Source organism: Rousettus aegyptiacus, unplaced genomic scaffold (assembly GCF_014176215.1).
Source record: "Rousettus aegyptiacus isolate mRouAeg1 unplaced genomic scaffold, mRouAeg1.p scaffold_m13_p_5, whole genome shotgun sequence".
Taxonomy (NCBI): Eukaryota; Metazoa; Chordata; class Mammalia; order Chiroptera; family Pteropodidae; genus Rousettus; species Rousettus aegyptiacus.
In genome coordinates, this window is record NW_023416308.1 from 62,248,011 (window position 1) to 62,260,870 (window position 12,860).

General features: G+C 36.0%; 1 protein-coding gene across 5 annotated transcripts in view; it reads right to left on the minus strand.

Moving 5' to 3' along the window:
- The window catches only part of FAT3 (FAT atypical cadherin 3), a 603,178-nt gene that overhangs the window by 330,941 nt on the left and 259,377 nt on the right, over window positions 1–12,860 (minus strand). For all 5 annotated transcript variants that reach the window (XM_016158663.2, XM_016158661.2, XM_016158662.2 and 2 more), the window contains exon 3: window positions 6,188–6,502. In XM_016158663.2, coding sequence (XP_016014149.2) covers window positions 6,188–6,502 — 315 coding nt within the window. The remainder of the gene's footprint in view (window positions 1–6,187; window positions 6,503–12,860) is intronic.

Genomic DNA, 12,860 nt, shown 5'->3' on the forward strand with positions numbered 1-12,860 from the left:
GAAAAGGTGGTTTTCTAAGCAGATTATGACCAAACAGGGCTGTGCATAAACCTACGGCTTAACTTACTTAAGATACCAAATTATTTGAGCACCACTGTCCTATGAGCTAACACTGTGTTATAATGATATACTTATATCGAGTGTTTGTTTATTCATTAAAGTAGGTCTGAATTCTATTTTAGTAACAAATTCTGCTTAATTCTATATATTTGGAAATAATATGAGTGTATCTAAATATTATGTAACGCCATCTTTTTTTTTTTTTAACCATAAGTCTTAGGAATCTGACATTTTTGCTCATGGAAAATTAAAAAGACAGGATTTTCATTTTTCTCTACTTCATAAAACGGGAAATAGAAGCAAAAATATGAGAGTTAATTGGGGGGTAGGGTAAAGAGGACACACTGAATTCATAGTCAAATCTCAAAATTCCAGCACTATAAGACAAGAGTGGATAAATTTTAAAGCTGGCTACCTTGTCCTCAGGTGCATCTCTTAGCACCAGGTGACCTCCCTCCTTTGTTTCTCTTTAGATGCTAAAGTCTAGAGCCTTACTAACCAGGTGTTAGGGGAGCGACCCCAGCATCACCTGAGAACTTGTTAGAAATGCAAATCATCGGGTTCTACCCCAGGAATCTGTAGTCTACCAAGCTTGCACAGTGATTATTATCATACTGAAGTATGATCTAGATTTCTCTGTTACCTGTTGTGTTAACATTTACTCACGATGTCTTATACCATATACCGGCAAGCTGATGTTCTTAAGAGTTGATTTAAAAATAAGGACAGCCAATAGTTTCATAAGCTATTCTCCAGTTTTAACAAGTAAAAAAATCAAAACCCAAAGGAATCAATAGTTAAGGGTAGAATTTGAGGTGTTCCTGCAGCAGACACACTGTGGAAGAGGATCTTTCAACTCACCCAATGGGGAAGGCAGCTAGTCTACCGACACATAAAGTACACCTTGGTCAGGTTTATCCTAAGATGCTCACAGAAAGTAAAAGAAAGCTGAGCTTCATCTCCATTCAGGTATAGGTAAAGATGCCAGTGACCAGAGCATGAGACAAAGGGAGACCTCGCAACTGAAGGAATTTAGAAAGCCTGAGCCCTGGGTAACTAACCATCAAAAAATCTGGAGTAAAGAAGGATTGCATTCATAGACACAGGCTCTTAACCCAGCATGTGGTAATCCTGAGTTCATGTTTAACAGAGGCAACTGAAAGAATAAAGTGATCTCTGTTATGGGTGTTTTACCCTTATTTCAAGTAGGTTTCTCAGAAGGAAGATATAAAATACATATTTTAATATATTATAAAATATATAAAGGAAGATATCATCAAACCAAAAAACAAGAGATGCGTATATTTGCTACTTCTGATATCTTACAATACTCCAGACATTAATGAGTCTTTTAAAATTCCTTTTCTAATGATTAAATGCCTCTCAAACTAGCTCCAGTTGCAATGGATGGGTAGTTTTCTGGCTTTTTTTCTCTATAGAGTCCCCTTCAGGTCTGTGAAGTCCTTGCCCCAGCTTCCCTAACACCAGCTGGCAGTGACCTCTACCCCATGTTACCCAGTTCAGAGCTTACACGCACAGAGTTTGAGTATTTATTTTTTTTATAAACTGTCTTACATTCTTGCCCAAATACATCATATGTGTGATTCGTATTTTTTCCCATGAGATTAAATTGCCTGAGTTCAGAAACTATCTTATACTTCTGTTATATCACCCATCTAGCCAACACCTGGGGTCTAGAATGGCAGCAGTACAGAACCATGCACTTTTATAAAACTGCATGCAAGGTTCCGGTATTATATATCAACTAGTAATAAAAGACATTACTGTCTTTCAAGTACGCCTTCCTCGAAAGACAGTGGAGTTGTATACTTACAACTTACACAAACTTTGTTCCTGTGAGGAATACAGGATGACTGATAGCAACAATAGCAACAACAAACATTCAATGAGTACTCTACTGAATGCCAGCACTAGCACTGTGCTAAGCGGATTCCACACTGTACGCATGACTAAAATAAACATTCCAAAACCTTAGAGGAACTTCCTACACTTGTTCCCCAATTCAGCCCGGATGACCAGTGACCAGCTTGGATTTTGTTACAAACACTGGAAGGAAGCATTTGAGTCCCTGCTTATCCAAAGAGACAAGTGAACACCAGCCTGTTGGATATCTTCTGTTCAGAACACATGGGTAGGACTCTAGTAACTGACTAGCTAAGACTTGCCTGTGCAGGGAGGCTGCATTTGATTGAATTCAACTGCTCAGCCTGGTATTAATCAAAGTTTCTCTGTACAGGACAGAAAGGACCTCACAGCATTACAGCTTTTGTTTTTCTTCTTAAGCCACAGGAATTACTGAAGAAGGTCCACAGACTACTGATTCTAAGTGATTTTAGTCTGGTATATAAAAAAAAAAAAAAACGAACAGTTCTTTGGGTAGAGAACAGAGTGTTCAACAGAGAAATCTCTCTCCCTTTCTGGATCTAGGACATCTGTTATCTGCTGCAAGCTGAGGATCATAAGTATTGATATTATTTGACTTTGCATTAATCATTTTAATCTTTATTTATTATGTAGCACATTGCCAAAACAACAACAAAAAGACTCTATAAATTTCAGCTCTACCACAGAGGAAGGAATGAAAGGTCAGTTTCACAGAACTCACATCCAATTTTTAGTTGAAAAAAATCTAAAGCACATATCTTTCCTAAATATATTGAGTAGGTACATCTCCAGCTTCATTACTGAAAAATGTTACATTAGCATAACTATTTCAGGAAAATGACTTTAGAGAGACAGGAAGTAATGCCAAAAATTAAAGTCTCTCTTTAGAGAGTTTGTTGAGCTGGCTGAAGGTTGCTCCATAGGCATCATACTTACAGCGACAAGCTTAACAAAAATTTTACCAGGCTTGCGGTTCTGCAAATCTCAACAGAAATAGACACAATAATAATATGATTTTTATAGAGCTTTGTAGTTTACCAACAGCCTTCAAACATATCATGGCATTCAGTTTTCATGAGCAGCCCCTATAAAGTAAATAAGGTCATTCTCATTTTCCAGATAAGAATCTGAGGCCCAAGGAGATTAAATGACATGCCTGTAATCAGAGTTAAAGCAGTCAGGGTGGGCTCTTTGTGGTACAGAGCTTCAATGTGCCAGGCCCTGTGCAAAGCATTTCACATGAGGACTCCTATATTCCTTGTAATAATCCTTTCTCACTGAAAACTGAAGTTTGAAGAGGTTCAATAACTTACCCAAGTTAATGAAGCTGATGAGGCCAGGATTGTTTGATGTAGTCTATCCTTTCCTGTTACCCAGTTAATAAGTGCAAAGCAAGGATTTGAAATTCAGGATTTAAAATCTCAAATGTTACCTCCTCCATGAAGCATTCCTGACTCACTCTCGCCAACCCCATATTGAGTGAAACTCCTTTACCATAATCAATTATTGCACTCTTTTGTCATAACATAAATATTTGTAAATTATTTTAATTTCATGTACCTTGGGTCCCTGAAAAACTTGGATTGTACCTCAAGTTTATAACTCTATTTATTAAATCTTGCTTGAAAACTGTTAGGCACACTATATGCTTGGTGAGCAAATAAATGGATAAACAAAATACAGTGTTTTCTTATCACGTGCCTGAGGATTACAGAATATGCTATATTTATTTTAGGCAATTTTAAAAGTTAATATTAAATGTCATTCTTGGCACAAATGGTTTTTTAAAATCTATGGCAAGAACTGAGGAATGATAACTATGATTAAGACTCTTATTAGAAAAGACAGACAGACCGAATTATAATAAATATTTTCTGAATATTAATGTGCACATTTTTAAAAGCTGTATAAAACACAGCTTTAGTTACATGAGTCTAAATGCTCTTCACTACATATGATGTGCAGTCCATGTTCTTCACATCCAACCTAAATTCTTCCCTGTGACATTTATTCTTTCTTTATTTTCAGTCGTAAGTGGAAGAGAATAGTTAAAACTGCCCTTCTGCAGTGTCTTTTAATTTATCGCAGTGTGCTGGGCTCATCATTAATGATTCAAGTGGCAGTGGAATCAAGATGGAAGATGCAGAATCTGGCTTGGGGTGTCTCAGATTCCACAGGGGCTGTGAAATGTAAAGACATTTGTACCCTCAACTTCTTTACTGCAACTATTTTTTTGTCATTGCTCTTGCTCTTAACTTCCTAAAGTATCTGAATTTATTTCTGTCATCACATTACATGGAGCTCTTTGTAATAGTAAAAAAGTGAATCAGGAGGGATTTCCCAGTACAGCTCAGGTATTCTTCAGGTGCATGAGCTGTTTTCCCTACTTACTCTGGTTCTGGAAGGTCTCTGAAAGGTTGGGGAATTCTCCAAACCTCTGACACTTCTCCTTCAAGTTCAATCAGACACTGATAGCTGATGATCGTTCTTTGTCATATAATGAAAGGGAAGTCAAATCCTGATTTAACACTGTTAGAATACTAAGCTCTGCTTAACAAAATGAGTGACCCACTCATAATGAGGGAAAATCAGTAGTTCTGAAAAACCTTGTCATTCTCTTCAAACTATGTTAATGGGAACTTACATTTATAAAATGCTTGTGGTCAGCTGTATGTTTCTACTTAAACAAAATAGGCAGGAGAAATAACTATCAGCTCAATCAGTAGTTTGTTCAGAAACCTGAGTGTGTCTACACCAACAAATATTAACCTCCCTAAACAATAATTCGTAAAGATCTATGCACCCCTGTGTTCATGGCAGCACAATTTACAATAGACAAGATATGGGAGTGATCTAAATGTCTATCAACAGACGATTGGATTAAAAAGTTATGGTTCATATATTCAATGGAATATTACTTCGCCACTAAAAAAATGAAATCCTACCATCTGCAATGACATGGATGGACCTAGAGTTTATTAAGCTGAGTAAAATAAGTCAGACAGACCCCACATATGAATTCACTTATATGTGGGCTCTAAAGAACAAAAAGAACAAACTAATCAAAAACAGACTCACAAATATAGAGGATAATCTGGTGACGGCCAGAGGGGAGGGGAGTTGGGGGGACTGGGAAAACTGAGTGAAGGGTTAAAGAAGTACAAATTAGTAGTTGATAGATGGTCACAGGGAAGGAGAATACATCATAGGGAATAAGGTAAGTATTAATATAATGGTTAATTGGACAGCCAGAGGAGAGGAAGAGCAATTAGGGCAATGTTTTATAAACTATGTACTGTATACTTGAAACTAATAAAATAAAATTTAAAAATGTGTATTAACCTACCCTAACTTTTTACTAGTATCAATTCACTTGCCTAGGGTAAAATAGCAATAGTATCTTTTTTTTGCATTCTTCTAAATTTCAATTGATTAAAACTCTATCCATTATAACTTTTGCTGGGTGTTTTACTTCCTGCTGAAGGTCTAAAAGAGGCAAATCACAAGAAAGCAATGAACTGAGATTTACTCTACAAAGCATTTTTCCAGTGTATATACTTTCTCAGCACACATTCAATCAAATTCCACATCTGCCCTTTCCGATTCTTATTCAACAAATTGTGTTGTTTTCATTACAATGTCTAGGAATATTTTGAGCAAGAGACTAGAAAATTAAAATTTGTATACTTTAGGTAAAGATTGAGACACTGAAAGTTCTAAACATTGATACTTCAGAGATGGGTAAGTACAGGAATCACAAAAAGTTAAGGCTTTAAGGAGATCATTTACTGCAAGCTGGACTAAGATCAATCAAGGGAAAAGTCCCAGGAAGGAGGAGTGTCACAAAGCCAGCTTACGCACAGAACCCAGCACAAGTCAGGTTACTCTCTCCAAAGAAACAGAAAGGCAGCAGTTGGCCCTCTGAGTAGCCTGGGAACCACTTTTTTATTATTATGAGTAAAGCAAATCTAAGGTTTTCTATGAAAGCCTCTGATTTTTATTAGATCACTTCACTGTGGTATCAGCTGAAATTAAAACATACCAACCAGACAAGTAGACTGCTAACCTTCTCAGAAACTACCCGCAGAAAGGAGGATGTTTTTTGCCACACAATAAAATTAATAAGGAGATAAATAAAATAATATGAATAAGCAAATGTCAGGCTAATGGATTTAAAAAGCTGGACTATCAATTTTCAAAAGTCACATGAGCATCCCCTTACCTGTTTTGATATTGATGGCAAAAAAATTCTGAGGATTCCCACTTGTAATCCTGTATGTCAGTTTTTCATTGGAACTAGAGTCTGGATCCTCAGCCTGGATCTGAATGACAGATACATCCTTTGGAGAGTTTTCCATGACAGCAGGATAATAAATAGGTTCCGAGGTCAGCGGGGCATTGTCATTCACATCTTCGATTTCAATATAGACCTCAATAGTGGAATAGAGTGGAACAACACCCCGATCTGTGGCATATACTGTCAGCCAGTATGACCCCGTTGTCTCTCGATCAAGAATATCTGCAGTAGAGATGACTCCTAAGAGAAAACAGAGAGAGTATGACTGCTACCGCAAAACTGAAAGACATTAACTAAATCATCCAAATTCAGGAGGGCTGTGCTAAGCAATCTTGGAATATGAATTAATAAATCTATTATATGGGATTACATTAAGGTATTTCTCTTTACATAAGAAAATTATTTTCTGTAAAACCATAGTAAATAGATCTACCACTTGAGAAGTATAACTACATTCACAAATACTTTATTTGAATTCGGGGGATAGATATATCCCAATACATGCATATACAACACGGAAGAGGAAATAGGAAGCAATGGGAAGAGAGTGGGGCAGAGATCAAAACACATCCCATGTTGCACAGGAAATGAAAGAAATATCAGGTCAATATCTCCTGATATTAAACTGATTTTCTGACGTTGAATCAATTTCCTATGCAACAAAAAGTTCCCCTATAGTAAATTCTTTTATGTGTTCATTCACAAAAATGAAAAAGGACTCTCAAATGTTCTTTTGCCTGTCAGGATGAAAAATATTTTACATGCAAAGATGTAAGCCTTCTTCAGATGTTACAGTTATTCCAAACAATCAGAGACGAAGTCATACCAACATACTTTCTGAATGAGCTCTAGCCTCCTAAAGAACTCCACAGAGGGCCCTAAACAAACTCTGAGACACTTTAAGAGATACTCTTAGACAATCATTTTAAATTAGGAGCAGACAAATGCCTGATCTGTTCGCTCCCACCTTTCTCATTTCGTAGTTGAAACAAGTGCCAATCAGGAAATCAGATGTCTGCCAGAAAAGCCAGAGAAAACAGTGCTCTTCAACGTTTTTACAGCCCTCGCCCAAATCACCAAGCTACAGAAACTTACTACAGGAACAGGACAAAAAGCATTTCCACTGTGATGGGAAAACTCTGGGGCTCAGCTTATAAAAACTCTAAAAGTAGTCAGGATACTCATGGGAGGTATGGAATTCATGTTATACCCTAAAAGACTTTCATGGAAGGAGTAAAGGAACAGTTCTCCAGTTCTGGCCTGAATCCTCTACCTTCGGTATTCCTGTCAGACTTTCAACTGTATTAGGCATGTGATTTGGCCTACAGATCCTACATAAGCAAACTGCCAAGTACAGGAGGAGGGCATCTGTCCAAAAACAGTTTCACTGGAATACTCAGTTGCCTAAAAATCAGAACAGCAAAACTATTCAAAGGAGGTAACTCAACTGATGCTGAGGTTTCAGTCCCAAAGTTAACCACCAAAGAATCCTGCAGTATCACGCCATGTAACAAAGGATAATCTTAAATATTCTCAATGGAACTATGTAAAGCATAATGGGTTTCTATAGATTCATGGGTGGTACCTGGAACTCAGAACAGAAATGCTAATATGGCTTTAGAAGAATATATACCAGATAACAGATTGAGAAGGAAAACAGGAAAATTAAGAAATAATAACAGTGATTATAAATATGAGGCTAGTTATCCATTAACTGAATAACAGGTAGTCTTATAAACTGGGTTGAGACAGGGTAGAATGTCAACATGACATTCACATCCAGAGAAGGAAGGCTCTGAGAGCAGGAGACATGCCAGGTGTGAAAACATCTATGAGTGCAGGGCACGAGTCTATCACAAAACCATGGCCAGTTAAGTGAAACACTTGCAGCAGTTACAGCCGCCAGCCACACCATACAGATATGGGTTGTGCTGACACCCAGGAAAAGTGGAGCTGTCAAGTAAGACAATGGTCAAGTGAGAAGGGATCAAGTCTCTGGAATGAAGACAAAGAGTAGGCGGGCAAGATCTGGAGTGTGGGACATCGGTTGAAAAAAATGCTCTAAAGGTGCCGGGAAGCACCTCTTAAAGTCAATGCAATTCATAAGCATCTGCTGGACCCTGTTGTGGATACTGGGGGGACAGAGATAAATGAGAGAGGATCTCTGTCTTCCAGGGACTCACACTTTTGCTGAGGAGAGAGATCATGAATGAGGAGATCTGCACAGCCAACAGCCCGGAGGATTCGGTCTCAGCTGGTTGAGACCAATATACTGGAATGGCAAAGAATCTAGAACCAGAAAGGGTTGGGGGCAAGTGAAATAGGATTGACGAAACAGCTAAGATGTGTTATGAGGTGTGCAATACACTGTCTCTGTAATGTAAATTTTATAATTCTCTCTTATAGATAAGGGCATCAAATTTCAAATGTGAGTAGCTGACTTGCCCAAGGTCTCATGGCTAATTGTAGAAGAACAGCATTTGAGATGTGTCTGCCTCAAATGCTCTAGTTTCAAATTCAGACTCCATTATTTATTACTCGTTTGACACTGGTCAGGTTGTTTAAACCAAGCAAACCTAGTTTCATTATCCATATTATAGTGTTGTGATGATCATGTAATTAATGTATATATGCCAAGAGTTTGCCAAAATGCTTACAACATAGAGGATGCTGAGTATAAATTAAATCAACATGAATCAAAAGCAACACCAAAAGCATTCTAAATAGTAACCATACCCCAAATCAAGAAACAACCTTGAGACAAGTTCAGGATAGACTACTGTGTTAGATGTTTGTTTATTCTTCTCTGGTCATGTGACATTCTTTCATGGTCTTTGTGACTTTGTACCCCTATGTGAAAATATCTGCCCTGACTGGGGAACAGGAAAGTGAGGCCACTAAAAAGAGAATATACCTCAATAAGCAACAACATCAAAGAAGCTGAGTCTGGTTTGTTAGTACCTTGCCTGACCACCTACCACACACACATGTACACTCACATGCACACAGATTTGCAGTCACAGAATTGCTTTGTAATCCCTGGAAGTCACTTAATTCTCTTTTCTTGTACCTGTCAGACTAGAAGATGGTATGTCTCAGACTTTAGACATTAAGTGATTTTGTGAAGTCCTTGAATGAATAAAAGGTATCCACTAATACAAATTAAAATATATGGGTGGAATTTTACTCTATCTTTTTAATGAAGGATTAGACATGTCTACTTGAGATGAGAATTCTCTCTCATTAAGATAAACTATGACTATGGCTATATTTACTCATTAACTAGAAGTATGAATGAGTACTGCAGAACGGTGTTCAGGCATCAGTCTCATTGAGGACAAAATGAAAAGAATGACTCCGAAATGTGTTAATAGTCATTATAAAATTCACCTAAGACTCCATATTAACCATATCACTACAACCCACATCGAGTGATAGCATTTAGTCACTTCTTTCTATGCTCTTACAGCTAATTATGATCTACATGATGACAACAAAAATACAAATTCCCATTAGGCGAAAGGATTGATATTGTCCAAGGATTGCTAAAATTGTCCAAGCATTGCTAAAATTAGTCATTAGTCCTGAGCTTTGTGACAACTACCATGAATTCTTTATTACTTTTTTTTAAATTGAGGTACAACTGACATATAATAGACTATATATATTTCAAATAAATAATTTGGTAAGTTCTGATAGTCATGAAACCATTACTAAAATCTAGATAATAAACATAACAATTATCTCCAAAAGTATCCTCCTTTCCATTTTTAATTCTAATTATAAATGTTCCCAATTCTCCCTACTGCCAAGCATCAGATTAGTTTTTTGTCACTAAGGATTAATTTGTGTGTTTTTTTTTTTTTTACAATTTTATAGAAGTAGAATCATACAGATGTACTCCTTTTGTCTGGCTTCTTTCACTCAGAATAATTATTTTGAGATTCATTCATGTTGTATATTTAGCAATACATCATTCCTTTTTTATTTCTAAGTTGTATTCCATTGTGTGGATATACCACCATTGAATTACTAAGAGTCATTTAGGTTGTTTTCAGTTTTTATATGTTACAAATAAAGCTGCTAAGAACATCCATACACAAATTTTGTATGGAAGTACTTTCAATACTCTTAAGTAATTACCTAGGAATAGAATGGCTGTATCATATAGCAGGCCCATGTCTCCACCATTTCACATTCCCATCAGCAATAAAGGTGGAGCATTCTAGTTGGTCCACATCCTCACTTCTGGCATACTTGGCATGGTCAGTTGTCTTAATTTCAGACATTCTAATAGGTCTATTACTGCCATCTCATAGTTTCAATTTGCATCTTCCCGTTGATGTTGACCAGCTTTAAATTCGCTTATTTCCATCTGCATATCTTGCTTGGTTAAAGGTTCAAATTGTTTATCCATTTTTAAAATTGGGTTTTCTTATTACTGAATTTTGAGAGTTCTTTGTATATGTGGATAAAATTTCTTTATCAGATGAGGGACTTGCAAATATTTTCCTCCAGTTTGTGTTTGTCTTTTCATTTTCTTACCAATACTTTTTGAAGAACAAAAATTTTTAATTTTGATAACATTCAATTTATGAATATTTTTTGTAGAGCATGCTTTAGGTATATATCTAAGAAATTTTTGTCTGAACTAAAGTCACAAAGATTTTCTCCAACACCTTCTTCTAGAATAATCCTATGTTTTATATTTATTTATATCTAAGATCAATTTTGAGTTAATGTTTATATATGGTGCAAAATACAGATCTAAATTCTTTTTTTGTATGTAGATGTCCATTGTTCCAGCCTCATTTGTTGAAAAGACTTTTTTTTCCTATGAATTGGTTTGGTATTTTTGTCAAAAATTAATTGATCATATAAGTATGAATCTATTTCTAGAATCTCCATTCTGTTCCATTGATCTATTTGTCTATCTTTACACTGATATCATACTGCGTTAATGCAGCTTCATAATAAATAGTGAAATAAAGAAGTGTACATTTTATTATTTTGATCTTCTTTTTCAAAATTAGGCTATTCCAGATCTTTCATATTTCCATATAAATTGTAGAATCGGTTTTAAAATCCATGTAAAATTTATAAAAATCTACTGTGACTTTGACTGGGGTTGCATTGACTCTATAGATCATTTGTACAGAACTGACATCTTAACAATTTTGAGTCTATTGATTCTTAAATCTCTCCATTTATGTCTTCTTTATATCTCTAAGCAAAGCTTTATAGTTCTAGTATACAGATCTTACATATCTTTTGTCAAATTTATCCCTAAGTTTTTCATAGTTTTCATGATATGTAACATTATTATTTTAACTTCAATTGTTTGTAGTTGTGTATAAAATATGATTGAATTTTCCATGTTGATCTTATATCTTGTAACCTTGTTAAACTTACTTTTTAGTTGTAATGGAATTTTCACAAATTCCATAGTTTTCTGCATAGATGATCATATTATCTCCAAACTGGCACTGTTTTACAACCATTATCATCACTATCATCATCTCCACACCTGTCACTATGTAATCATTATGCGCCTGATACCATGATAGGTGTAATAAATGTGTTCTTCATTATATGTTCTCCATTCTTCATTCATTCGGCAAATATTTATTAGTGCTAATCACTCATGAGGTAGTTACTATTTTTATCCCTATATTACAGATCAAAAAAGAGATTTAGGTTAAGTAACTTGCCAGTGATCACTCAGCCAATAAATAGATCTAGTTCTCAAACTCTGCTCTGTCCAACTTGAGACTAATTGTTAACTAAAAGAACTTTTACTGTCTTCTTCATCCATATAAATGTCAAATTTGCATAATGTTTTGTGTCCAAAGAAATTTTTTCTCCTCTGACAGAGAAGTGTCATTAATTGGGAAAACAGCATTGAGTTAGTACTATATTTTCCTCCATGAAATCATCAAAAGGTACTTCTTGGTATGCCTTTGTAAAATATAAAAAAAAATAAACAGAAAAGTACTGATCCTCTGCAAAGAAGGTCTGTTTTGATTTGTAAAAATACACAGAATATGTTTGTGACATATTCTTGGTCCTTTGCACAATACAGTCCTGGACTGCTGACCTCTAGAAAGGAGTCTCCTTCCTGTTACAGAAGGTAGGCTCTATAAGAGAAGCCCCTGGTGGCTTAATCACTGTAGTCTCACTGCACATAACAGTGCCTAGCATATAGCTGGCACCCAATAAATATGAGTTCATGAATGAAATAACTCCTGACACTGATTCAGCATTACATGAGTGTACATCACTGATAAGTCATCCTCACTCAAATGAAACCTGGAAGGGACTTCAAAGATCTCCAGATACAACCAACCCCCTAATGAAAGCATCCCTCTCACAACATCCTGACCAAGCATCCAACCTCTGCTCTGAGTCTGGGGAGCTTCTGCTAATCTGAAGTTCTTTACACTTAGGCAAAATTTGGTCTCTCTAATTTAGAATGTTATTTTTCCCATCCCTGCATACCCAGAATAAAACAGAACAAGTGTACAAACTACCATTCACCTGCTTTAACTCTTCAAATATCAGAAGATGACCTTCCTTTTCCCAGGCTTTTCTTCTCCAG